The 26721-nt window shown below is 38.7% G+C and overlaps 1 protein-coding gene across 1 annotated transcript in view; it reads left to right on the forward strand.

The window, feature by feature from the left end:
- LOC133531144 (probable ATP-dependent RNA helicase DHX35) overlaps nucleotides 1-26721 on the forward strand; it is an 87977-nt gene that overhangs the window by 33274 nt on the left and 27982 nt on the right. The window contains exons 5-9 of the mRNA XM_061869271.1: nucleotides 1090-1170; nucleotides 5131-5190; nucleotides 6977-7142; nucleotides 14363-14460; nucleotides 15470-15716. Coding sequence (XP_061725255.1) covers nucleotides 1090-1170; nucleotides 5131-5190; nucleotides 6977-7142; nucleotides 14363-14460; nucleotides 15470-15716 — 652 coding nt within the window. The remainder of the gene's footprint in view (nucleotides 1-1089; nucleotides 1171-5130; nucleotides 5191-6976; nucleotides 7143-14362; nucleotides 14461-15469; nucleotides 15717-26721) is intronic.

The following is a 26721-nucleotide window of genomic DNA, read 5'->3' on the forward strand; positions in this document are numbered from 1 at the left end:
CACCGTTTAACGTAATTTACTTGTTATTGTTCAGCAGTGCGTTGATTGTTCAATTTAACAATTGAACTAATATAGGTAAAGAAAATAGGTTTAAATTAAAATTATGCGCAGTTGTAAGAGTTTGAGCAAAAAAAATAATTTTGATACGAGCTTTTATCGCTGACTGTACTTTTCTTACCACAGATAACTAATACCTATCGAGACAGTTCTAAAAAAACCAACACACTTAGGTCGCGTTGTTTTATCACAGAGTTCCTATCGCTACCTTCTGTTTCCATCATCAGATCAGCTTAATGGTACCATAATATTGCATTATCACCCGACTTACATGTGTATGCAAATTTTCAGCTCAATCTGAAATCGGGAAGTGGGTAAAATTTAGCTTCCAATATTTGACCCACATTAACAGACATACATACTAAGAGGGCAGGTTAAATAAAAGCTTACTTTAATTTAAGCATAAAAACTCTCTACAGAATGTCAAATTCTTCTGCTTAATCTTGAACAACTAATTAGGCATAATTTAAATTTAAACCTATTTTAGGACCTTAAGGTCCATTTCAGGCAAGTTAAGGTTAGTTTACGATAAACTCCAATTTCCCCCGATTTCACATGATCCCATCACCCCACTTATAACAAGCTTTTATTTAACTTGCCCTATTAGTATGTATGGGACAAATCTTGCAAGTTAAATTTGACCCAGTTCCCGGTTTCCGATGAAGCTGAAAATTTGCATACATATGTAAGTCGTGTGGCAATACAATATTATGGTACCATCAAGCTGATCTGATGATGGAGACAGGAAGTAGCCGTAGGAACTCGGTGATAAAACAACGCAACCTAATTGTGTTTGGGGTTTTTAGAATTGTCTCGACGAGTATTAGTTGCCTGTGGAAAAAAAAGTACAGTCAGCGATAAAAGCTTGTACAAAAAATGAAATTTTTGCCAAAAACTTATTGAAATTATACTAACTCTATAATAATAGAAAAGTAGAAAAATCTTAATAGAGCGAAGTAGCAGATAAATCAGCGCCATCTACCATGTTTTCAGCATCTAAACTTAAACACTATTTTTATCTTTTGTTTTCAGTTCATGACAGAGGGCGTGTTGCTGCGAGAAATGTTCGCGTCGCCTCTTTTAATGCAGTATTCGGTCGTGGTTTTGGACGAGGTAAATATACATACACGAAACAAAATGCAAAAAAATTCAAAGTCAAAACAAATATAATAAAATTGGCTACTTGACAGTTTTCTGTAAATAATGTCAAACGATTTTGATTTTCTTGAGGATCAAATGTCTATAGGACTCATGGCATTTAAGCAACACAAAGGTCAGAAATGAGAGTTAAAGTCTGACGCTCGCACTCGACGATTGAAACGCCTTTAACTAAATGATGATGTGATGTGACGTCGCATTATAAGTCTGTCCTAAATGTATGGAAGATCAAGGAAATTGCCATTTTGACCCTGAAATATTGCGTTTATGTGTATAGTTGTCATATAATTTATTTTTCAATAAAATGTAAGGAATCGAATGGTACCATTTTCCGTTCTATTTCTGAAAAACAAAAAAAATTGTTTTTTTGAGACTTTGGAGCCTTGTATTTTTTTATAATCTCAATATATTTTTTTAAATTCCACTTTTTTTATAATGGATGGCTCATTTTCTCTATCCATTTAACTAAATTTTGTTATTATATTCAACATGTGTCAAGGTCAAGTACCCAATTATGCCCTTGAGTTTTACATCTGAAGATGGCGCTGTACGGCGCCATGTTTTATTGTAACTGTATTGTCAAACGTCAACCTTTGAACCGTGCAGCGTCATCTAGATACATTAGCTGTCACTTTCTGAGCTCGAATTTGTCTTAGACTTTACACATCATACACGGTGTTTTTTTAAACTCCGTTTATTTCTAAAAAAACGGTAGTGGCCGAGTGGATATGACGTCCGACTTTCAATCCGGAGGTCGCGTGTTCAAATCCTGGCTCGTACCAATGAGTTTTTCGTAACTTATTTAGGAAATATCATTTGACAATTACCACTAGCTATTCGGTGAAGGAAAACATCGCGAGGAAACCTGAAGAAATTCAAAGGTGCATGTGAAGTCCCCAATCCGCATTGGGCTAGCGTGAGCACTATAGGCCGAGCCCTCTCGCACATGAGAGGAGGCCTGTGCCCAGTATTGTGGCCTATATAGGCTAAATTATTATTATTATTTTATAATTTCTGTTACATTTAAGGAATCTGATTGGCACAGTTAATTTTTTTTTCCTCTAAGTCGGTCCCTCACTGCTGAGGAAATTTTCCCTACGGCAGCTCTCCACTTCGGTAAGTATGTCGTTGCATAGTGTGCTGATGTCAAGCTGGGCAGAAATAACATGTACATTTTTCATAAAAAGTAATTAATTGTGTTATTGTAACACAGACATTATGTTTAAATCCACGAAACAATTGAAAACTATGACATTTAGAATATAATAGAATAGAAAAACGTTTATTGCAAAATCATCTACACCCAGCACCACATTAGTTAAAAAAAAATCTTATACACTAAACATCAATCGTCCGAGATAGTACTTGCGTTCAGTAGCAAATGTGAAAATTCATACTAAACGCTAATCAATAATGTAAACAGGCCCTAAGGCAAGTGTACCCGCTCGTAGGGGCCTTATTAGAAAATTATGAATTTTGACACGAGATTCGAGCCCGCGACCGCGGCGCTTATAAGTCGTACGCCTTACCGCTAAAATACAAACGCTTAAGTGAAGACGATTAAATTAGTACATTACGATACAAGTGTGAAAAATAGGAAATTCGAAACGAGTGGCGATAAATTAAAACACGACCGAAGGGAGTGTTTTAAATCGACACGAGTTGCAAATTATCTATTTGCACATGTATCGTACAACGTTTTACAGTACATATGGCCCTTTATATGTTTGACACAGTAACGTAATATGTTAATTTGCGCACTAGTGCGGTAAAGTAGCACCATATGTACTGTAAAATATTATTAATTTGAACATGTCATCGCCACTGTAGATGATCTCATATGATTATAATGAATAGCTTTGTTATGATCGACCTTAATCAACATTCCTATAAAAAATTAAATGGTTCATGTCATGTGTAAGTGGGTGAAACAATTTTTAGAACACTGATTTAGTGTCCCTAGCAAAGGAATATCGATTTTTCAAAAAACATGTTGTTTTTAGGGTTCCGTACCCAAAGGGTCAAACGGGACCCTATTACTGAGACTTCGCTGTCCGTCCGTCCGTCCGTCCGTCTGTCACCAGGCTGTATCTCATGAACCGTGATAGCTAGACAGTTGAAATTTTCATAAATGATGTATTTCTGTTGCCGCTATAACAACAAAATACTAAAAACAGAATAAAATAAATATTTAAGGGGGGCTCCCACACAACAAACATAATTTTTTTGCCGTTTTTATAAATAATGGTACGGAACCCTTCGTGCGCGAGTCCGACTCGCACTTGCCTGGTTTTATTTTACTCTTATAGTATATACACATAAAAACAACTTGATCAGATAAAAGTTACATTTTGTACGGTAACGCAGTAGAAAAAAGTTTGCTCCCATGCATAAATGGTGTATGGTGTATCCCTAATCATAAGGAGTGGTTCAGAAAAGTAGCAGCACATTATGTGGATCATTTTATTTAGTGATAATTTCTCTAATTTTTTTTTTATAACACCATTAATTCTTTTTTAATAATCAATAGAAATCATTACACAAAAAACTTAAATAAAACATATTACAAAAAAAAAATAAGCACCACTATACAAACACAAACTTAAAATTACTTAACTAACGTAAAGCCCGTCCTGTGACATGCCCTGTCCAAAAGTCCCCATCACACTCGCAGCGCTGCCACGCTGTATGGCGATGGAGACCTGTTGGACAAGCCAAGACCCAGAACGGGGATCGTTCCCCCTCTCCCTCAGCCGCCGACCCAGTTCCCTGAACAATTCGGACGCCTCGCTGCACCAGGGTCCGGCTGTCTCGACAGCAATGGGCACAAAATCGTACGCCCCCTGTAACCTAAACTTAAATATATAAAATTTGGTACTTTAGCGTGTAGCTGTGCTCTCTCGGAAAGGTTTCCACGGAAGACCAGCGTCGAGACCCTTAGGTGGTATCTTGACATTAAGCTGAGTGGAGACCTTTTCAGTGACGCTTAATAATAAATTGATTCTGTCGTCTCATGTATTACTTAAACTTAAGCGTTTTCTGAATAAATTTCTTCTATTCTATTCTAACCCGGAGTACTTGGCACGCTTATTTTTGGCGGCAATTTCTGCCGCTGAACCCGCGGCCTTAACCGTGTGTCTTGACTTTAGTGATAAATTTTAAGTAGTGCATTTTTGTAGTAATCCGTACATACTATTCTATACAATTAAATACAATCGTATTTAAAATAAAAGGGCGAATTGAAGTGTTCGTCTTCTGTTTTTTACTACACATAGTTTTTTTCTTTAAGTTTGATAAGCTACTTAACATATTATTAAATTGTCTTATGTTCGATATTGCACTTTTTTTATTTGACTTCACTTTGAGGTAGTTACATGGAATTTCCGTTAATGTGTATTTGCGATTTTTACAGAAATTTGTCTCCCATAGAAAAACCTATGTCAGAGGTTAGATTGGAGAGACTTCCTGACTACCGAAGATGAACTCAAGTTTATTGATATAATGTACTCGTAAGATGATACTGCTGGGCACAGGCCTCCTCTCATGTGCGAGAGGGCTCGGGCTATAGTCCCCACGCTAGCCCAATGCGGATTGGGGACTTCACATACACCTTTGAATTTCTTCGCAGATGTATGAAGGTTTCCTCACGATGTTTTCCTTCATCGAAAAGCTAGTGGTAAATATGAAATGATATTTTGTACATAAGTTCCGAAAAACTCATTGGTACAAGCCAGGATTTGAACCCGCGACCTCCGGATTGAAAGTCGGACGTCATATCCACTCGGCCACCACCGCTTGTTGTTTCTAAAATACTATTAATACTTTTTACAAAAAAAAAAAAAAAACAATGCCATTCAATTTCCTTAAATGTACTTAGTCATACCCCGAAGTTAAGGAAGTATTTATGCTTTTCAGGTTCACGAGAGATCACAAATGACGGATGTGCTGATGGGTCTGCTTAAGAAAATAGCTAAAGTAAGCATCTTTTTTTAGGGTTCCGTAGCCAAATGGCATAAAACGGAACCCTTATAGTTTCGCCATGTCCGTCTGTCTGTCTGTCTGTCTGTCCGAGGCTTTGCTCCGTGGTCGTTAGTGCTAGAAAGATGAAATTTGGCATGGATATATAAATCAATAAAGCCGACAAAGTCGTACAATAAAATCTAAAAATTTAATTTTTTTTAGGGTACCTCCCGTACACGTAAAGTGGGGGTGAAATTTTTTTTTCGCTTCAACCCTAGAGTGTGGGGTATCGTTGGAAAGGTCTTTCAAAACTAATGGGGGTTTTCAAGAAAATTTTTTTGATAAAGTGAATATATTCGGAGATAATCGCTCCGAAAGAAAAAAAAAATGTGTCCCCACCCCTCTAACTTTTGAACCATAGGTCCAAAAAATATGAAAAAAATCGTGGAAGTAGAGCTTAAAAAAGACATTAAATGAAAACTATAGCGGACATGATCAGTTTAGCTGTTTTTGAGTTATCGCAAAAAGTTTTCCCTTCATAGTAAAAAGACTTATTTTAATTAGGTACTGATTATGCAAATTTGTTTAACTCAGGTGAAAGGTACCGTTTCATCCCTTGGTTAACAATTTACTATACTTTAAGCTCCAGTTTAGCTTATTGTGACGGAAGAGTAACTACGGAACCCTACACTGAGCGTGGCCCGACATGCTCTTGGCCGGTTTTTGTTATTTATATAAAGTTTCATTCTAAAAATTAACTTAGTAAAAGTAACTTGCATGATTTGATTACAGACAGACAGACAACGGGACAGGGGAAACTAAACAAAAGCTTGTAAAATTGCAAGGCTGGCGACCGGTCTAGCCTCGTAGATAATAACTCTGCCTATAAGCCGATGATTCTGGGTTCAAATCCCGGTAAGGGCATTTATTTGTGTGATGAGCACGGATATTTGTTTCCGAGTCATGGGTGTTTTCTATGTATTTAAGTATTTATTATTTTTTATTTATCGTTGTCTAAGTACCCACAACACAAGCCTTCTTGTGCTTACTGGGGTGCTGGAAGAGATCCCTCAAAGGGATAAGTTCGCCGTCGTACTTCTTACTAATTGTATGTTACTTTGATTATGTATTTTTGTATAATAAAGAGTTTACTACTACTACTTAGTCAATTTGTGTAATAATGATCTATAATATTTATTTATTTAAAATCGATGACTTTTCCTCTAATGATAGGAAATTGGACAATGTTTGTCTGTCACGAACATTACTTTCAACTCTCCCAAATGTATGTGTTCATATTAATTTGTACAGTACTTAAACAGGTAAAAGCTGTTGGTGTTTGATCCTTTCGCATTTTCTCAAAGGTTAGCTGGAAGATATCCCTTTTAGGGATAAGATCGCCTTTGTACATAAGTTTTTTTTTTGTTTTGTTTTGTCTGTTTTATGTTAACCTGTTTAAGTGCAATACAATAAATAAAAAATAAATAAATAAATATTATAAGACATTATTACACAAATTGACTAACTCCCACAGTAAGCTCAATAAGGCTTGTGTTGAGGGTACATAGACAACGATATAATATATAATATATAAATATTTATAAATACTTAAATACATAGAAAACACCCATGACTCAGGAACAAATATCCATGCTCATCACACGAATAAATGCCCTTACCAGGATTTGAACCCGGGACCATCAGCTTCGTAGGCAGGGTCACTACCCACTAGGCCAGACCGGTCGTCGAAAATGACATACATATATCGAAATAACCCCAACGCACTTTAAATATTTTTCAGAAACGCAAAAACCTGAAGATCGTCGTGTCATCCGCCACCATGGATGCTGAATTCCTGAAGGACTTCTTCAATCTGACAGATAAGAGAGAGAGGGAGAAACCTTCCACCTCTGTCATCATGTCTATGCAGGGCCGGACTCACCCGATTGATGTTTTTTATACCCAAGGTAGAAAAGTTTTTTATACCCAAGGTAGAAAAGTTTTTTATACCCAAGGTAGAAAAGTTTTTTATACCCAAGGTAGAAAAGTTTTTTTATATCCAAGGTAGAAAAGTTTTTTATATCCAAGGTAGAAAAGTTTTTTATACCCAAGGTAGAAAAGTTTTTTATATCCAAGGTAGAAAAGTTTTTTATATCCAAGGTAGAAAAGTTTTTTTTATTGAAACACCCAGAACAGAAAACGACTGAGCGCGATTAGTTCTTCATACCAACCAAAGATAATTTGAAATTCAAGAGGTGAAATGTCAAAGAAAATTTTGTAGCCACATTAAATTGACTGCCATCTTTCGACACATGATTAAAACTTTTAGAACGCCATTTTACTTAGATTCTTATTGTTTCACTGATATAGGGAGCGTGCATGAACTGTAGGAGGCAGCACAGGAGCCGGCGGATTTTTGGCGCGAGGCGTAAATGTGATGTTTATTGTTCCGATGTAGCCCACAAGATGGCAGCACTTACTATGCACAAAAAAACACGTGACGTGTACATGTGCATGTTTATGGTTCCGATTCAGGCCACAAGATGGCAGCGCGCACGGTCCCTATACACCGTGGGCCAATTAAACCCGACAGATTTTAACCACGCATTCCTGAGGTCGTAAGGAGCATAAAATGTTATATGTGTTTTGGCCATATTCGCCAAAAACAATTTTTTTTTTGGCGAAATAAAATTTGCTTTCGCGTTTTCTGCACACGACACGTTATTTATTTTTACACCTTGGTGAAAAAAAATCATTACAACGAATAAGTAAAGTTTTTTTTTTATTTACAGACGAAAATTGCGAGTTTACTTTAATATCTGTCAGTAGGTATGTCTAAACCAAGTCCCATAGTGGCAGCGTCACAGCTAAAAAGGCGTTTTTGATTAAGTTATAAAAGAAACAAATTTTCACAGAAATTGTCATTATCTCTAAAACAAGACCGATTTCAGAAAACATTGTATGACATTTTAGTCTCTAAATGCGGTCATGAATACACCTTTGAAATCTGTCGGGTTTAATTGGCCCACGGTGTATGTTGAATTTCTTAAATATCAAAAAGTGGCGCCATCTTACCGGGCATCGGCAAGGATGTGGCGCCATCGCTCGAAACGATGCCGCCATACCTTTGGCCTTTGATCTCTTAGATGGCGCCCAAGGTGGAAATAATTTTGCTACCATATGGCACATAAGTACTGCTTTTCACTTCACATATAAGGAAATCTTTTTGCTTGTGTCATGATTTATTTTATGTTTACATTTAAGATAGCAGTTAAATAATAATTATACTCCGACAACATTATTATGTTACCCCGATTAATACAGGGGTAGTTGGGAAAATAACATTATACTGTTGGCAACACGGCAGTTTTAGCAAGTGGTGGGGACACGGTAAATGTTGGACAGGCTCGTTCACTTGGGTTGAGGCCGTCAACGAGGACGCATCGTAATGAACTGGTTAGGTCAGAGTACCTGCAAGTATCCCGATTGTTGTAGTAGTAATAGTTTAGAGTAACCGTGCGAGAAGAAGCACTACACTTGTGCTCATGTTCTCAGAGTTCCAGTTCGTGTCCGCCATCTATTCTCAATTTTTCTTAATTGTATGGGTTGGGACGGAAAAATCATACACTATTTTTTCGCGTAGCTCCAATTAAGAAACGTCGTTCCAATTAACCACAGTTTTGTCCCTTCGTTTGACGTTAGAGTTACAAGCTTTAAAAAAATTATAAGTATGTAATTTGGTTCGCAAGCAGAAGAAATATGAGGTTCTTGCGAACTATTTATTTGTCCCGCTTGGTGTAGAAACCGCTGGGTGCTGGTGTGTGTGCAAGGGAGTGGGGAGACGCGTGCGAGGGAGACGTTGCATCCTCGCTCGGGGACCTGCCTGATGCAAAGGTTATCCATAGCCCTTCAACGTGGCAACGCGGCGAGCGTCATGGGCACATTTGCGTCGGGGGGTCGCGGAGTGAATTTCTAGTGTAGTATGTTATTTAGGTTAGATTAGTAATTTAAGACGTTAATTAACAAAAAAAATACCTGTTTTATTTGTTTTTTCCACTCGTCGATTGTAATGGTTGAATTAAGATTTCGTATATCAAACTATATTGCGTACTTTTCATGTATTCAACTATAAAAAATTACCAATCACGTGCCGCCGTGCTCCCATAGAAAATACTAAACGGTACTTCGCGCGTTTATGTCTTTTGTACTACATTTTTGTCTACTGAGATACTTACCAATTTCTATTTAGATTTTATAGTAAAAAAAGGTATTATTTTAGATGACTCGTAGAAAAAGTATTGTATACAATAGTAATATAATAAATCTTTTCAATCTTGTACCTTACTTAGGCAACTCAGCAAGCTTCGTTGCCTAAACACGGTACTCGACTGAAAAGCTCTCTATTATATCTCATGCGACATCTGATATCGGATCCGACATAGATCGGAATCGGATTAAATATTTGGATACTTTTTTCTATGAAACCAGTTTCTCTTTTGATAATCAAAAAATCGAAAAAAGTCAAACAAAAAGGGCATAGCTATTGGTAGCATACTTAAAGTTGTCTAGCCAATGGGAGTCAACTGAGGGAGTGGCATTGTACAGTCAAGTGTAAAAATATGGGTCCACGCATCTTACTCAAAAATATCCTCACGTTGTTTACCTTCACCGAAAAGCGACTGGTAAATATCAAATGATATTTCGTACATAAGTTCCGAAAAACTCATTGGTACGAACCGGGGTTTGAACCCGCGACCTCCGGATTGCAAGGCGCACGCTTTTACCGCTAGGCCATCAGCACTTAATAGCTATAAAAAAAAAAAAATTCGTTTATTTCAGACAGAATCCATAGTGAGTATTAATAATAATTACATAACACTTAAGCTATGTTAGTATTGTACATGCCAAATAAAAGTAATAAATAACAATAATAATAATTTAGTTTAAGTATCTGCCCCCCCCTGGAACACCCGGCACTTGCGCATGCGTTCGAACCCAGTGTCCCAGAATGGGGCAGTCCGTTTTCTCGCTTATGACCCTCAGGATGGTGTTGTGGCTCCCGCGCACCCTGCGCATGAGTGATGCGATACGTTTACGAATCACCGCGCCAAACCCCTCCGTGTGCGCGTACGCAAACATTGCTGAGGCGCTGCAGTAGCGCGGGAGCCCCAACAACACCCTGAACGCATTGTTATATTGTACACGGAGGGCGTTAAAGGCTCGCTGCGTGTAATTAACCCACAGGTTGCACGTGTATAAAGTTTGGCAGAAGGCTTTAAAGAGAGTAATCTTTACTTCAATGCTAGATCGTGCAAACCTGCGGGCCAACATGTTGCAGCGAACCGCCAGCGCCCTCCTTTCCCTCTCAATATCGCTATCATCTTTTAAGTCCTCGGTCACCACATGGCCGAGGTACTTAAATTGCTTAGCTCTGGCGAGGCCTACACCATTGAGCAGCACTGGGGGCATAGTCGTCACTTTTCGACTCCTTGGATGAAAAATCACAAGCTCACTTTTCTTTACATTGTAAAGGAGGCCGTGCAACTTAGAATACTCTTCACAAGTTCTCAACAACCTTCTGAGTGCTGAAATCGATGGGCTAAGTAGCACCATGTCGTCTGCATAACTAATACTGTTGACAATATGTCCGTCAATTGAGCAGCCGACTCCAGTGCTACTCAGCTCATCGATCAGCTGGTTTACGTACAGGTTGAAAAGCGAAGGAGACGTCAACCCCCCTTGTCTCACTCCGCACTCCAACCCGTACTCATCAGAAAGTTCGTTTAGCCATTTGACCCGGTTAGTTTGATGAGCATACCAATATTTAAAAATATTTACCAGTTCACCTGGCACACCGGTGTTAACTAGTTTAGACCACAGAATATCATACCTAACCAGGTCAAATGCCCTAGACAAATCAAGAAATGCAGCATAAACAGGCGTGTTCCTGTCCGTGTAGTACCTAACGACATGCTTGAGGGACAAAATGGCACTCTCAGTCGACAGCCCGGGTCTAAACCCGAACTGTGCATCGTGTAGATTTATATGTTTTTTAAGTTGTCTCTCAAGCATAGCGTCAAGCACCTTGGACGCAGTTGTCGCTAATGAGATCGGCCGGTAGTTGCATTTATCTGAAACATCTCCAGTTTTATTTTTAGCTATAGGTACCACGACCGTCATCATTAGTTCACTGGGCAAGTAGGAATGACGAACACATAACGTGTACAGCAACCCTAGCAATCTCGGGAGGTGTGGCCCCGCGTGTTGAAAGTGTTCGATGCTCAGGCCATCGTGTCCGGGTGACTTGCCTCTTGTCATACTTTTCATTATAAGAGCAACTTCTTTTGCTGAGACACGCTCAGGCACCCCCGACACCACGGCCTCAACATCATTGTGAACATCTTTAAGTGGCGATTCCACCTGAAAATGACACCTGAACATATTTGCTATACCTTTAGGGTCACCAATGCCGTCGATGCTCACGGGGACGCCCGGTTTAGGGCTTAACTTTTTTGTTTCCCTCCAAAATCCTTTGAAATCTTTATTTTTATGCTTTGACGCTAAAATATTCATTTTAATTAAGTCTTGGTTATTTTGACAATATTTTAATTTCTGTTTAAACACTTTTCTAGACTCACACATATCATTATAAATATTACCATTAGCGGGCCGGCCGTACCACACCCACGTCAGAAACTTGTGCCTGGCGTCCCGGTGAGCGTCACGTACATACCTATTCCAGCCAGCGATGTGGCGGCCAAGGCTAGGTTTACCTGCTCCCGCACGCCCCGTATGACTAAACACAGCGGCCTCCTGCATAGTGGTTACAATCGTCTTATAAAAGTTGTCAATTTCAGCTGTGTGCGCTATACTTTTATTATTACACATGCTATCAGCACATAAACTGAATTCCTGTGGAAACTCAATACCCCGTAACCCATCACAACAAAAATTTGTATACACTTCTATTTGTTCTAAGCTCCTCTCGCCCCATAGGATCTTGTTAGTCATAACGGGCGGCGGTTTAGAAGTTACACAGACTGACTTTAAGTTACAGAGTATCTCTAACGGGAAGTGGTCTGACCAGTAGACGTCATAGTGCACTTTAACCGACAGTACCGACTTGATCGCCGCCTGAGTGACCAAGCAGTGATCGAGCCACCTACGGCTGCCATGCGCGTCGCTGACAAATGTATATGTACCGGAATTTAACCCTAACATTGTAAAATCAACACAGTCCCAATTTTGCTCCTTACAAAAGTTTAGCATTTCATTTCCAAATAGTTCTCCAGGATGTGAGTTAAAATCTCCCAAAATATAAGCGGTTTCGATATTGTTATTGTCAATTATAGCCACAATTTCACTTAAGCACTGAACGTATTCGATTAAATTATCAGACGAGTCCGTAGGCATATATACCGAAAAAAACAATATTGTCTGACCCGGCAAACAGGCCTTAATTGCTATAATGCGATCACTTTCACACTTAATAACTGATACGTTATTAAACTTACTCGTTCTCCACAGCAGGGCAACTCCGCCATATTTTCGCCCTCTTAAGATGCCACTTGAAATATCCACAGCCGATTTTCCACAATAACTGTAGTCACTATTCACAGTACCGAGCTCCGGAATTTCTGACTCCAGCATCCAAGTTTCTTGAAGGGCAATAAGGTCTGCCTTTAGACTCAGCATTCTTACACAGTCTATGGATCTCCTGAAGGACTTACAATTAAAACTAATCAATTTTGCTGTGTCAGTTGTACTATTCATCAACATTTAAATTAGGCTGCACAGAATCTGATTTTAATCTAGCGCTTTCACGCTTACGAAATTCGATAAAACGGCGGAAAGTTATGCCGTCGGGCCATATATTACAATCCATAAACAGGCTCAGTTTATGTTTAGGTACAAACATTTTATAACAGTCGTGTTTTTTCTGTTGCTTCGAATTTATTTTGTACAGAGTGACTTCTACGCTCGTTTTATTCTTTATGTAAGATACTATATCACTTTCACATGTGTCCTTATGTACATTATCAATAAAAAGAGGTATACTGATGTTCGCCGCTTTAAAATTTCCGTTCACCTCTGTACAAGTACCATTTTTGGTTTCAAAACGATTTTTGTATCTCTTTCGCTGCACAGTCTCCCAATCTTGATCTTTATCAACATTGTCATTCAACGCGCGCTGGGTCAGCTGACCGTTCGTCGTCACACTCTTTGTACCTACACGCCCGGCATAACTCGCTAACGGCTCGGTGACATCTTTTTGCGGTTGAACTTCACGTTCGACGCTAGTCGACCGCGGTACAGAAGGTTGATTATCGCGCGGCGACGCTGATTCATGCGTGGTAAACGTTGGCTGTTGCGCCTGCGCTCGCTGCAATGACGAGTTTTCGTTCATTATGCCCAAGTTACCTTTGGCGCCGTCACTAGACGATAAATCTTGTGAAATCTGCACGAACCCTATAGGGCCACTGTCATAATCACATTCATAGCTTGCTGTGGCCATGTTTGCACCCCGTTTCTTATTTACGTTATCGAGTTGAAATTTGTTGACTACCGACGAATGCTGCAGGTTACTGACTTCATTTTTTAATTTCAGAAACTGATCCATACAAACATATGTATCTTTAATAGTCTCGATCTCGTTTTTCATAGCGATTAAATCCCTCAACAACCTCGTCGCGTCCAGATGATCGAAAGTAACAGGGGGTAGTTTGTGTAGGTCGCGGGCGACAAAGACTGGCAATTCTTCTGGGTCAACTTCTTTAACCAGCAATATTATATCCTCCAATTCCCGCTGGATTTTGCCCTCTCCTTTGCGACCTACATTTCTTCTTGTTGTTTTTACCGATTCAAACAATAAACTTTTAGCTGCACTTATTTCCTCTGGTTTGAAGGCCGTAGCACACAAACGAATCAAACTGTTTTCGTCCATAACATCACATTTGTTCTGGATAAACGATAGCGCCTCGTTAATGACTAAGTTACAGTTCACACACTTCAACACATGGGAGGTCATTGTCCTCACCGCTCTGAGCGTAATCGACGTTCGCACACTACGACGCGCCGCGCGACACTGACGCGACGACGCTATGGGACATATTTTTGAGCAACTTGTTTGCACTCATATTTTTTACACTTGAGTACATATTTTTAATTAAAAATTGTCACGTTCCAGAACCAGTACCGGACTACGTGAAAGCTACAGTAGATACAGTCATCAAGATACACGAAAACGAGCCTTTTGGAGATATACTGGCTTTTCTTACTTCACAGGTAAATATTACAGTCATTTTTAATACCACGACTGTTTTTTTTTAATACTACATCGGTGGCAAACAAGCATTCGGCCCGCCTGATGCTAAGCAGTCTCCGTAGCCTATGTACGCCTGCAACTCCAGAGGAGTCACATGCGCGGTGCCGACCCTACAATTTAAACACCATACAATTTAAATGAATATTTAAGGAGTAATCGTAAAGTTCCATTTCGAGCCATATAACTTGTACGAAATGTTAAAGACGCTATGCTACGCGAAGCGCTGGTGGCCTAGCGGTAAGAGCGTGCGCCTTGCAATCCGGAGGTCGCGGGTTCAAACCCCGGCTCGTACCAATGAGTTTTTCGGAACTTTGTACGAAAATATCATTTGATATTTACCAGTCGCTTTTCGGTGAAGGAAAACATAGTGAGGAAACCGGACTAATCCCAACAAGGCCTAGTTTACCCTCTGGGTTGGAAGGTCAGATGGCAGTCGCTTTCGTAAAAACTAGTGTTTACGCCAAATCTTGGGATTATTTGTCAAGCGGACCCCAGGCTTCCATGAGCCGTGGCAAAAATGCCGGGACAACGCGAAGAAGATGAAGAAGAGTCAGCCAAGAAAGTGGTTTACCACTTTTCGACTCTATTACTTGATAAATAGAGTCGAAAAGTGGTAAACCACTTTCTTGGCTGACTGTACGGGTCAAATCTTGCAAGCTAAAATTTGACCCACTTCCCGGTTTCCGATTGAGCTGGAAATTTGCATACATATGTAAGTCAGGTGACAATGCAATATTATGGTACCATCGAGCTGATCTGATGATGGAGACAGGAGGTAGCCATTGGAACTCTGTGATAAAACAACGTAACCTAATTGTGTATGGGGTTTTTTAGAATTGTCTAGTTATGAATTGGCTGGTTAGATGGCCGTGGAAAGAAAATCACAGCGAGCGAGAAAAGCTTGTATGTACCAAAAATATTTGTTTTGTCAAAAAAATATTTGTTTAATCATTCTTTTAAATTTTCCAGGAAGAAATACTCACAGTCCTAGAAACTTTGCAACTATACGCAGAACAAAACAACGAAAAGAACAAATACAGAAAACAGTTCCCGAGCGGCGTACAAGCGGCGAATCTATCCATTCTACCAATGTATGGCAGTCTGCCACACTACAAGCAGATCAAAGTATTTCAAATGGCGGACAAGAACGTTAGAAAAGTGGTCTTAGCCACGAATATAGCGGAAACCAGCGTCACTGTACCTGGGGTTGTTTATGGTAAGTTTAAATAAATTCCATTAAGCAGAAACGACGCCATTCGGGATTTTAATCAATGAACCATTATTTTATTAGTCGTCTCACTCGTTCGGCTAGACCGACTCATTCGAATGAGTAGGAAAGAGCGAGCAAGTATCACTGACAAGGAAGGGTACCCAACTGTCCGACTCCGATTTGATTCATTTTGATATATGTTATAGAGTAGTCTAAAATAACGGACACGTATTTTTTTTTAGCTGCCCAAACTCAACCTATTGGGAGAAATTGTCCTCCAAAGTACTAAAAAGTTACTAAATCTTCTAACTCCTATAGAAAGTGATGCTCAAGCAACTTGCTAGTTAATGGCTTGTTTGAGTATATGTTTGAGAACAGGAAAAAATAATGTACACGTGTTTTGTTATATCTGCTTAAACTCAAGTTTTCTTAACCTTCCTGTGACAGTCCTACCATACATTATGTTGTTATAGCTCAAACGGATTAGGCAGCATTTTCGAGTAAAGCTCCTAGACTGCGTGATTTTTTCCGACATCGTTAGCAAACATCGTCATATTTCAACCAGTTTTACAAAAAAACCTTAATAAACTGTACATTTAAACCTTCCTCGAGAATCGTTCTATCGATAGGTGAAAACCGTATGAAAATATACTCAATGGTTTTTGAGTTTGGGGGACGTTTCATAAGATGAAGTGATTGTACGTTTTCCGTTAGATTTGCGGATGCTAGGTGGCGTGACAGTCGTGGACGTAGCGAATATATAAAATATACATATAGATAAATACTTTAATAAATATAAAACATCCATAACTCGGCAACAAGTATTTTTAATGAACACAAATAAATGCTCTTACCAGAATCTGAACCTAGGTCCTCCTGCTTCGTAGGCAGGGTCGCTATTCACTATCGACTAGACTAGGAAAACTCAACTGGTGTACGGAGATGCCATATCAAAAATAGATGACGCCACCTTTTAAAGCATATTGGAGTTTAGGTCATTCTTTTCCCATTTTGATCGCCCGGTGAATAAACCTCCGATAGATGTCGCTGTATCGGCGGGAAACTAGTGAACGATGAAACAACGCGGATTAAACTAGTAGTCCCACAGGAGGTTGCCATTCGTGTTATCCCACTTCTGAGATATAATCAATTTTTGAAAGTGACGTCCTTTCTGATGTTCACATGAATAAAGATGATATTTTTATTTTATTCTGGTATCTAAACTAGTTGCTGTATGATCTGTCGATTGAAAAACCTACATCATTTGTGAAATATCAATCCTGCTTACAAAATTTCACAGGGAGACTGAGAAACGTGACCTGTAAAGGAAAACAGCCGGCTTAGCGAAGGTGACAATAGCTATCGCTACGACAACGAAACGCTTTGTGTCTCTATCACTCTTCCATATTAGTGCGACAGTGACAGTATCATCTCGGTCGCTACGGAGCGTAAGCGATTTGCATGTTGGCTACATTCGATTGCGCTTTCGATCAAGTTGAAGGCTGTCTATCCACTGGAGCGAAACGAGGTAGCGGAGCGGTGAGCGAGGCAAAAATTCACCAACAGCGCAAGAGAAGCGGAGATATTATGCAATTCTATTGGTGTATTTTTACCTCGCTCTCCGCTCCGCTGCCTTGCTCCCCTCAAGTGCACAGGCTGCTGAAACAGATGCTTCGCGTTCCTTCGGTTAATTAAATTAAATTATCATTTATTTCGACCATCTGGGATCATACAACAAACAAGCAAACATAATACATTACAAAAAATTATTTAAATAAATAAGTTAATTAATAAAATTTAACAATATTCTGATTACATTAAAATTAAAATTAAATATAACAAATTGCCAAAATTACATAACCATGTTAGTACCTACTTATTTTACGTCTAGTGTTAGTATACATTACATATTGCCGAAAACATGGAGCGCACTGCAGTGGTTCGGTTAATAAATTCAAAAATATCCGATAGATGTCGCTATATCGGCGGGTAACTGACGAACGATGCGTCGACAACTGCCAGATCGGATAATTCGATACGAATTATCGGACTGATTATCGTATCTATTATGTACTTATAGGTAGTCGTTCGGTATAATTGGATACGAAAAAACGCGAATGGTTATTTCACATTTCTATTTCTATGAGTTTTTCGGAACTTATGTACGAAATATCATTTGATATTTACCACTAGCTTTTCGGTGAAGGAAAACATCGTGAGGAAACCTGCATACATCTGCGAAGAAATTCAAAGGTGTATGTCAAGTCCCCAATCCGCATTGGGGACTATAGCCCGAGCCCTCTCGCGCATGAGAGGAGGCCTGTGCCCAGCAGTGGGACGTATATAGGCTGAATTATTATTATTATTTCAGCACGGGATTAACAGAGACGTATTGCCAACTTGAGAATACGATACGGTGACGGTTTGTGTGGTTTTTCTGTTTAGACTCACCATTTGATCGGTTTGGTGTTCTATATGATGGGTGTTTGTGATACGTGTTTTACTTTTTGTGGTGTGCTTCAGTGCTACTTATTAAGGGATTTAGTTACTACTTACTAAATACAAGTCGGTTTTTAAAGTAAGTAATATAAAAATCGGGTATAATCGTTTTCGTATAATGCAACATTAATAAATTTAAGAATCATGTAAAGCGTAAACTTATTTCTAAAGCTTATTATACCACACAAGACTACATGAATGATAAAACAACGTGGGATTAATTGTGATTCGAAATGATTAATTATTTATTATATTTGAATAATGATGATGAAATGGATATTCCAATGCATGTATTTCCTTTGTTGTTTTTATTATATTTGTTTGACATTTAGAATTTATTCTAGAAACAATCTAGACTAGTATTTTTTATACATTTTTTTTTTGTATGACTATATTTTGTGAAAGTTTTAGTATTAAATTTGATCTATGAATTATATTCATTAGTATTATATATGGAATAATATTTACAACATCAATAAATTGCTCTGATAATTAGATTAAGATAATTATATGTAATACTGTCTTACTATTCATAAGTGCTTGTTGCTAGGCCTACATGAATAAAGTATATTTGAATTGAATTGAATTGAATTGCAATCGAATTTCGTATAATTTTTGACGTTGGACTGTATAATCAAGATTTATGTGCAGGCAGCCCTGGTCGACATAAACTGTACTAGTTTTGTAGGAGCTCATTTATGTGTATTATTTAACTACTCTAGTGCGGCTGTGATTTGTAAGTGACGTTCTTTTTGATGTGCGCCAATGTATTTTTGTAAGAAAGAAAATACTATGGAATCTGGAATTTAAACGATGAAAATCCCTTATGGCAGAACTATTGCAAAAGTGACCAGCTTTCAGATTTAAATAATAGTTCCTAATCTCTCCGGTAGCGCTAAATAGGCTCATGGATTACATGAACCATAGAGGTATAATAATATAGAGATGAAATGGGGGAGGGACAGCAAATAGCCCCACCAAATAAGTAGGTTGTTTGTGGTATGTTAAAGTGTTTTTAATTTTGTCGCATTGCGTATGATCTATCCCTCACGGGCGCACGCGGATAGCACATCTGTATAAATTCTAGCTCTATGACATTTTATTTCGGTGTATTGTGCCACTTTTCATACAAAGAGATTTTCTTCCTATAGATAATACATTTATTTAATATAAAAAAGCGCTGGTGGCCTAGCGGTAAGAGCGTGCGACTTGCAATCCGGAGGTCGCGGGTTCAAACCCCGGCTCGTACCAATGAGTTTTTCGGAATTTATGCACGAAATATCATTTGATATTTACCAGTCGCTTTTCGGTGAAGGAAAACATCGTGAGGAAACCGGACTAATCCCAACAAGGCCTAGTTTATCCTCTGGGTTGGAAGGTCAGATGGCAGTCGCTTTCGTAAAAACTAGTGCCTACGCCACATCTTGGGATTAGTTGTCAAGCGGACCCCAGGCTCCCATGAGCCGTGGCAAAATGCCGGGACAACGCGAGGAAGAATAAGAGATAATACATTTATTTAACTCCAAAACAGTACATAAATATGAAAAAAAGTCGCAGACATAAAAAAAAACATTAAAATAGGATCACCACTCAGCATAATCAATCAATCAATCATCGTTTATTGCACCATGGTAAAAATACAAACGTTGTTACAAAATAATTCAGTCTCTCATGGACCCCAGAAGGGCATAGCAAATATTTTCTTAAACTAAGTATTATTAAACACAGTATGGAATATACTTATTAACTATAATTCTATCTGATCAATGAGGCTGCGGCATTCGTGGCGCTGATTTTCAGTGGGGACCTAACTTAAATTATGAGTACGCCAACGCTAAAGTCGACATCAGATATATCGGAGCGGTCGAGGGGCCCAAAAATATTTGAACACGCACGCCTTGACAATAGAGGTGTGTTCAGGTATTTGTGAGCACCTTGGCCACTGTACATAAAACATTAACAAAAAACAAAAAATAAAGACAACTCAACACAATTTTAATTTGATGTGCGTGAAGAGGTAACAGTTTATAATATTATCTGTCTTATAATTAATATAGTTTATTTGACGATCAGCCTGGCCTAGTGGGTAGTGAAGGATAGAAAAATGTATATACATTTTGGGACGCTTTTTCCGATTAAGTCTTTTTTTTATGCCACGACGGTGGCAAACAAGCATACGGCCCGCCTGATGGTAAGCAGTCACCGCAGCCTATGGACGCTTGCAACTCCAGAGGTGTTACATAGTACTTTTACCTGTACCTGTACACTGTGTCTCGTGATATTGAGCAGAAATAATATTTAAAAAGAATCCCAAATTTGAAAAAAACTTATGTAGTGTGCAATTTTAAATACCCATTTACGCCCATAGCTGAAACAAGCTATTTGTGCTCGCTTGGACAATACGTTCAAAAACGTTCGGTAGATGTCGCTATACCAATGGAAAACTAGCGAACAATGAGTCTACAGCTTGTACTAGTTCTGTAGAAGTTCAAGTTCTTCGGTTTTGTGTCGGCACATGTGAGGTACTATTTTTGTAAGCGACGTCCTTATTGATGTTCGCCAATATCTGACATTACAATTAATTTTATTTTATGGTCATTTTAATAAAATAAATAGAGATGTGCCAACCCGAAAATATTGCAAACCGGGCTGAACGGTTCGACTTTCTGTGCAAACCGGTTTCAAACCGAGTTGCTATGACGGTCCAAAGCGAAAAGTGACCTGTTTGAGGCGATTTATTTATTTATTTATTTAATCTTTATTGCACAAAAGAAAACCTTATAGTACAAAAGGCGGACTTGATGCCATGAGGCATTCTCTACCAGTCAACCTTTAGGCAAAGCAGAGAGAGCGATTCGTAAAATTAAACACGAATCGAGTCACTGGGGTCGAGTTATGGCTGGACCGAAACACATTGACACATTGGACCCGGGTACGTCCTTAAACTACGTCCAAAAGAGAGGTATGGGCATTGTGAATTTCATCTCGCTTTGTGTGGTAGGGCACAGCCAGTGGATGTCATTCCAGATCTAGAGCAGAGCCCAACTGGGGAAGTACCTCCACCTTACAGAAAACAGCAGCCAAATAACACTAGACCCTACTCATAGTGTTGTGTTCCTGCCGGTAAGTAAGGTTGCCAGAGCTCAACGGGGGGGGGGGGGGGGTTTAGGGTCGGCAACGCGCATGTAACTGGAGTTGCAGGCGTACATAGGCTACGGAGACTGCTTACCATTTAGGCGGGCCGTATGCTTGTTTGCCACCGACGTAGTATAAAAAAAAAAACACATTATAAAAGCGCGTCGCGTCAGGTGGCGTCGTGTCACGTTTTAATAGATTTTCGGGCTTTATTGCCACATTTGTGAGCGTTGCTTCAGTAACAGTATTGCCATAGAGTAATAATTAAATTAAGCATAAATAGCTAAATTCATATATTTACCTAAGCCTGTCAAGGCATTTCCGTCAGTAGAAAAAAGCGGCAAATTTAAAAAATGTATGCGCACACCATTAAAAAAAAAATTTCGCGCCTTTTCCTACTGACAAAATTGTATGACAGGCTATAGCTGAAAACTATTTATAATATCTTTTAAATGAAACACTGATCTAAACGTGGCACAGCAGTTTAATGCAAGAATATCATAAGAGCGGGATGGGCTTAATTTTTTTATTGTTTCATACATATAGATTTAATGAATGCAGTCACCTTGTAGTTATTAGCTAGGGCAATAAAACAAAATCAAGTTATTACTCAAAATGAAACATAAAATATCACGTAAGCATATAAATTGTCGCCAGATGGCTCAGATGTTGACCGGACGGTGATATTACAAATAGTCACTATGGTCAGTCACTTACTTTGTCGCTCGCAAACCTGTTCGGGAGAAATCGGGTTTATTCGGCTTCTTATTTGGCCCGCTCCAACCGGCCCAGCCCGCTCACGCGAATCGCGCGCTATCGGTTCGGTTTCGTTCGCCCGGCCCGCTGTCGGGTCGGGAATTACTAGTGGGATCGATCGATATGTTGGGTCGGTTGCGTTCCGTCTGTTTGTTAGAATCGAGTTAGCGAGTTACACTCGTTATTGGCTTTTAATATGGATCTATAAATATGCTAAATCTTTTAGTTAGTGTGTATTTTATATTCAAGAGTTTTCTTCGAAACTCCAACGGAGGCTGCTTTATTTTTTCGTTCGGTTCGAATCATGGTAAGGACATTTATTTGTGCATTTTATCACAAATATTTTTTCCTGAGTTATAGATAATATGAAAATATATTTATTTAAGACTGGTAGGTAGATATTTATGTATAATGCTTGCTTCTATCATTTAGCATCGGTTAGTAAATTCAGAATAATTCGTTAGATGGCGCTGTATTCGCGGGAAACTAGCGAATGATAACTGTACATAAATTGTACTAGTTATAGGGAGCGTGCATGAAATATAGGAGGCAGCACAGGAGCCGTCAGATTTTTGGCGCGAGGCGTAAATGTGATGTTTTTTGTTCCGATGGAGCCCACAAGATGGCAGAACCTACTATGCACAAGAAAACACTTGACGTGTAAATGTGCCTGTTTATGGTTCCGATTCAGACCAAGACCCTCCAACGCGCACGGTCCCTATATCGGATGGGCCCTGTAATGGGAGTAGGCTGTATATGACTTTCCATGAGAAAAGGGTTCTTATGCACATATGGAGCATAGGGTCCCTTTAGGCAAGGAACGCCACGTATGTACTCCTCTAACTGACCAATATTTATTTTGTTCAACCACTTTTAAAAATAACTTGTTTTTTGTTTTTTTGTACACTTAGCCTTAGCCCTTAAAAGCGAGCATCAGAAGCGCTGGTGGTCTAGTGGTAAGATCGAACTGTCAATCCGAAGGTTGCGGGTTCAAAGTTGTTCAAACCCGGGCTCGTATCAATGAGTTTTTAGGAACTTATGTACGAAATATCATTGATATTTACCAGTCAGTCAGTCAGTTTTTCGGTGAAGGAAAACATCGTGAGAAAACCCTAATCCCAATAAGGTCTAGGTCTAGGTTCCTCTGGGTTGGAAGGTCAGATGGTCGACGCTTTCGTAAAAACTAGTAGCTACGCCAATTCTGGGGATATTGTCAAGCGGACCTCAGGCTCCTATAGGGACCGTGCGCGTTGGAGGGTCTGCCATCTTGTGGAACCATAAACAGGCACATTTACACGTCAAGTGTTTTCTTGTGCATAGTAGGTTCTGCCATCTTGTGGGCTACATCGGAACAAAAAACATCACATTTACGCCTCTCGCCAAAAATCTGACGGCTCCTGTGCTGCCTCCTATAGTTCATGCACGCTTCCTATGGGGCGTGGCAAAAATGTAAATGACAACGCGACGAAGTGAAATAATTAAAGCGAGCATCAAAACAAAGGACGTCGCTATCAAAAATTATTATTTAAGCGTCCTAGGACGACATCTAGCAGTTAATGACTGAATATGTACTGAGAGATTAGTCGGTCTTTAGTACAATTTGTGTCTACTCATCGTTCGCTAGTTTCCCGCCGGTACAGTGACATCTAGCGTGGAATTTGGATAACAACGCTCTTTAAACGCAGACACTGATGAGAACTTAGGGCGGTTTCAGACTAGCGTTTTTTTTGCGCGTTTAGTTACTCACACGCCCATTTCTTTTCCATACATTTGGTCTACACGTATAAAACGCTGGGTTGAAACAGGCCTTATACAAGATGTGATGGAATAGGGAGAGAGAAGAGTACCTAAAACCTAAAAGCATAGACTCTACATTGAATAAGATGCGTAAAATCTAAGACAATTTCGTGCTTCGAATTCATCTTTCAATAATTGCCCAGTGTCGTCACTTGCTCTTAAATAAGTTACAGTTATTTTGCCTTCTTCACTGTTTATTTTATTGATATCTCTTTCTTTTTCCAAAATTATTCTTAGCTTTTCAGGGTCTCTCTTCAAATTCTCCCGACTCTTTCTCTTTCTCGCAGTCCATATCTATTAACAAATCAGTTATTTTAAAAGCCATGCAAAATCCTACCAAATTAGTATTAATACCAAATTATGCAGAATATGTCACGATATGGTTTGAAAATGAGCAGTATTATAACCCTGATGGATAAAAAGATACATAGATTCGATCTAATAAAGGCTTAGGGCTTTTGGTAGCATACCGTGGTTCTAGAATCCATGGAGACCTAAAAGTGCGCTTCTGGTACCGATTGAATTATAATGACGCATAATTGTATTTTTTTTTTGTATTATTTAATGTTGACTTTTACCTTTATGTATATGACATTCGCAATTTTTCTCTATTTATATGATATTTGTATCAGAAGCTTGAATTTAGAATATTGGTTTCTTTATTTTTAATAATATAATTTTTTTTAATGTTTTAAATGTAATTAATGTGTAAGTGTGTTGGTTCAGCACTGTGTACTTGCATGTGATTTTAAAATAAAATAAATAAAACATTTTTTTTAAAGTCAAAGTAAATATTACATGTATATTTATATGTAAAAAATATGTTAATGCTGGTAAACTATATTAACGGTTGGGGTAAGGGTCCGTTTTGGGACAGAACATTGATGATGGTGATTGAAACATTTTTTTTTTCACTTTTACCATCGTAAAGAATGTGTTTAAATGAGTGTGTTACTTATGTCATCCGATCAATATTTACCGCGATATACTGAAGAACCCCAATATCTTATTGATCGAAGACAAAAGTGTATCTAACAGAACACATTCTTTACTATGGCAAAAGAAAAAAATAAACATCAAATATTTTATGTCCCATAAACGACCACCTACCATACCCCAACCGTTTATTATGTTTACAAGCATTTATATGTTTACAAGCAATAGCCTCCTCAGGATATTGCCGGAAAGCCTAGACTGCCCTACAACAAAATACTGGGTCGAAGTCGCCATTGGAAGGGCCAAATAGGAAGTTTTTTGTTTTTATTTGGTTTTTGTTTTTATTTTATGTGTTTGCTCAAACTAACATAGTTATTAAGTCTAGAGTATAAGTACTAACATAATATGGATCTTTGATCTGAAATAAATAATTTTTATTTTATTTTTATTTTTATTTACGTAATTTTAACATATAAATATACACCGTGTTTTTTTTTTATTTCCGTTAATTTCAAGGGTGCATTCTTGAGTTTAAATTAAGTAACCGGTATTCTAATTAACTCTATTTCGAAGATAATCAATAATTTATTTTTATCTTATAAGGCCCTTACAAGCGTATATACTTACCTTAGGGCCTGTTTGCATACTAATTAGTGTTTAGTACGAGTGTATACATTTACTACTAAACGTAAGTACTATCTCGGACGATCGATGTTCGAAATGACATTGACATGTCACAGTTTTCAATCGTTTGGTTAAATTAAATGTGATGCCCGTGTAACAACAACGCTATATGCAACATTTAGTTACTTTTAATAAAAGAATATATATAGCAAATTAACTATGCCACTTCGTTTCCTTAAACGTAGTTACCCATATCCCGGAGTTAACGGAATTCAATAATAACACGGTGTATATGTAATATTTACTTTAACTTTGTCTTTTGTAAGAGAGACGAGCGCGCAGCGAGTTCGCCGCGTGCGCATAACGTGTTCGCCGCGTGCGCATAACGTGTTCGCCGCGTGCTCATAACGTGTTCTTCGCGTGCGCATAACGTGTTCGCCGCGAGCGCGCAACGATTTCGCTCCCATTCCACTACGTCTACACTGAATGTCTACACTGTCTACACTACATATGTCTACACTGAAAACACACCTAATAGCTCAACAGGGTATTGCTGCCTAAGGGCGTCATTCTACGTAGCCTCAGTTCCTAAATATTATTAACCCCCAAGTCGATATCTGGTTACCGCAATATAATGAACTCGCATGTATAATATGTGTACCTTAATAGCTGTCATTTATAAGTATTTTTATTTGATATTGCCTATTGATGACTGATTATTTATTATTATCTGTCGCACACCTCGCTGGCTCCAGAGAAAGCCGGCGCCGTTGACAACGCTTAGTCGTGCCAACTGCAATGCTGAGTGGAGACCATTTCAGCCTCACATCCTTATCTGTTTTGTATTCTTCAACTTCCACTGTTTCCTTTTTTATTTTTTGTTGTTGTTAATGTATTTTCTTCTTTGTAATAATTGATGTGTTGTCTGAATAAATATTATTCTATTCTATTCTATGTCAGTACGCAGCGAAATCGTTCCACGCTCGCAGCGAACTCGTTGCGCGCTCGCCTCGCTTTGTACTCGCTCGGAAATCGCCAGTTTGCTTGCGCCCTAACACTACTTCGAGTTGTTACGTGACAAGCAACTCGGTATTGACCCTGTCCACGAACAAAAAGGTCTCGGGTTCTAATCCTGGTATGTATTGTGTGTTTATCACAAAGATTTATCCCAGAGTTACGTATGAGTATGATATTTATGTATAATGCTCGCTCCATCATCATCGCTCGGTTAATAAATTCAGAATAATCCGTTAGATGGCGCTGT

Source organism: Cydia pomonella, chromosome 24, assembly GCF_033807575.1.
Source record: "Cydia pomonella isolate Wapato2018A chromosome 24, ilCydPomo1, whole genome shotgun sequence".
Classification (NCBI taxonomy): Eukaryota; Metazoa; Arthropoda; class Insecta; order Lepidoptera; family Tortricidae; genus Cydia; species Cydia pomonella.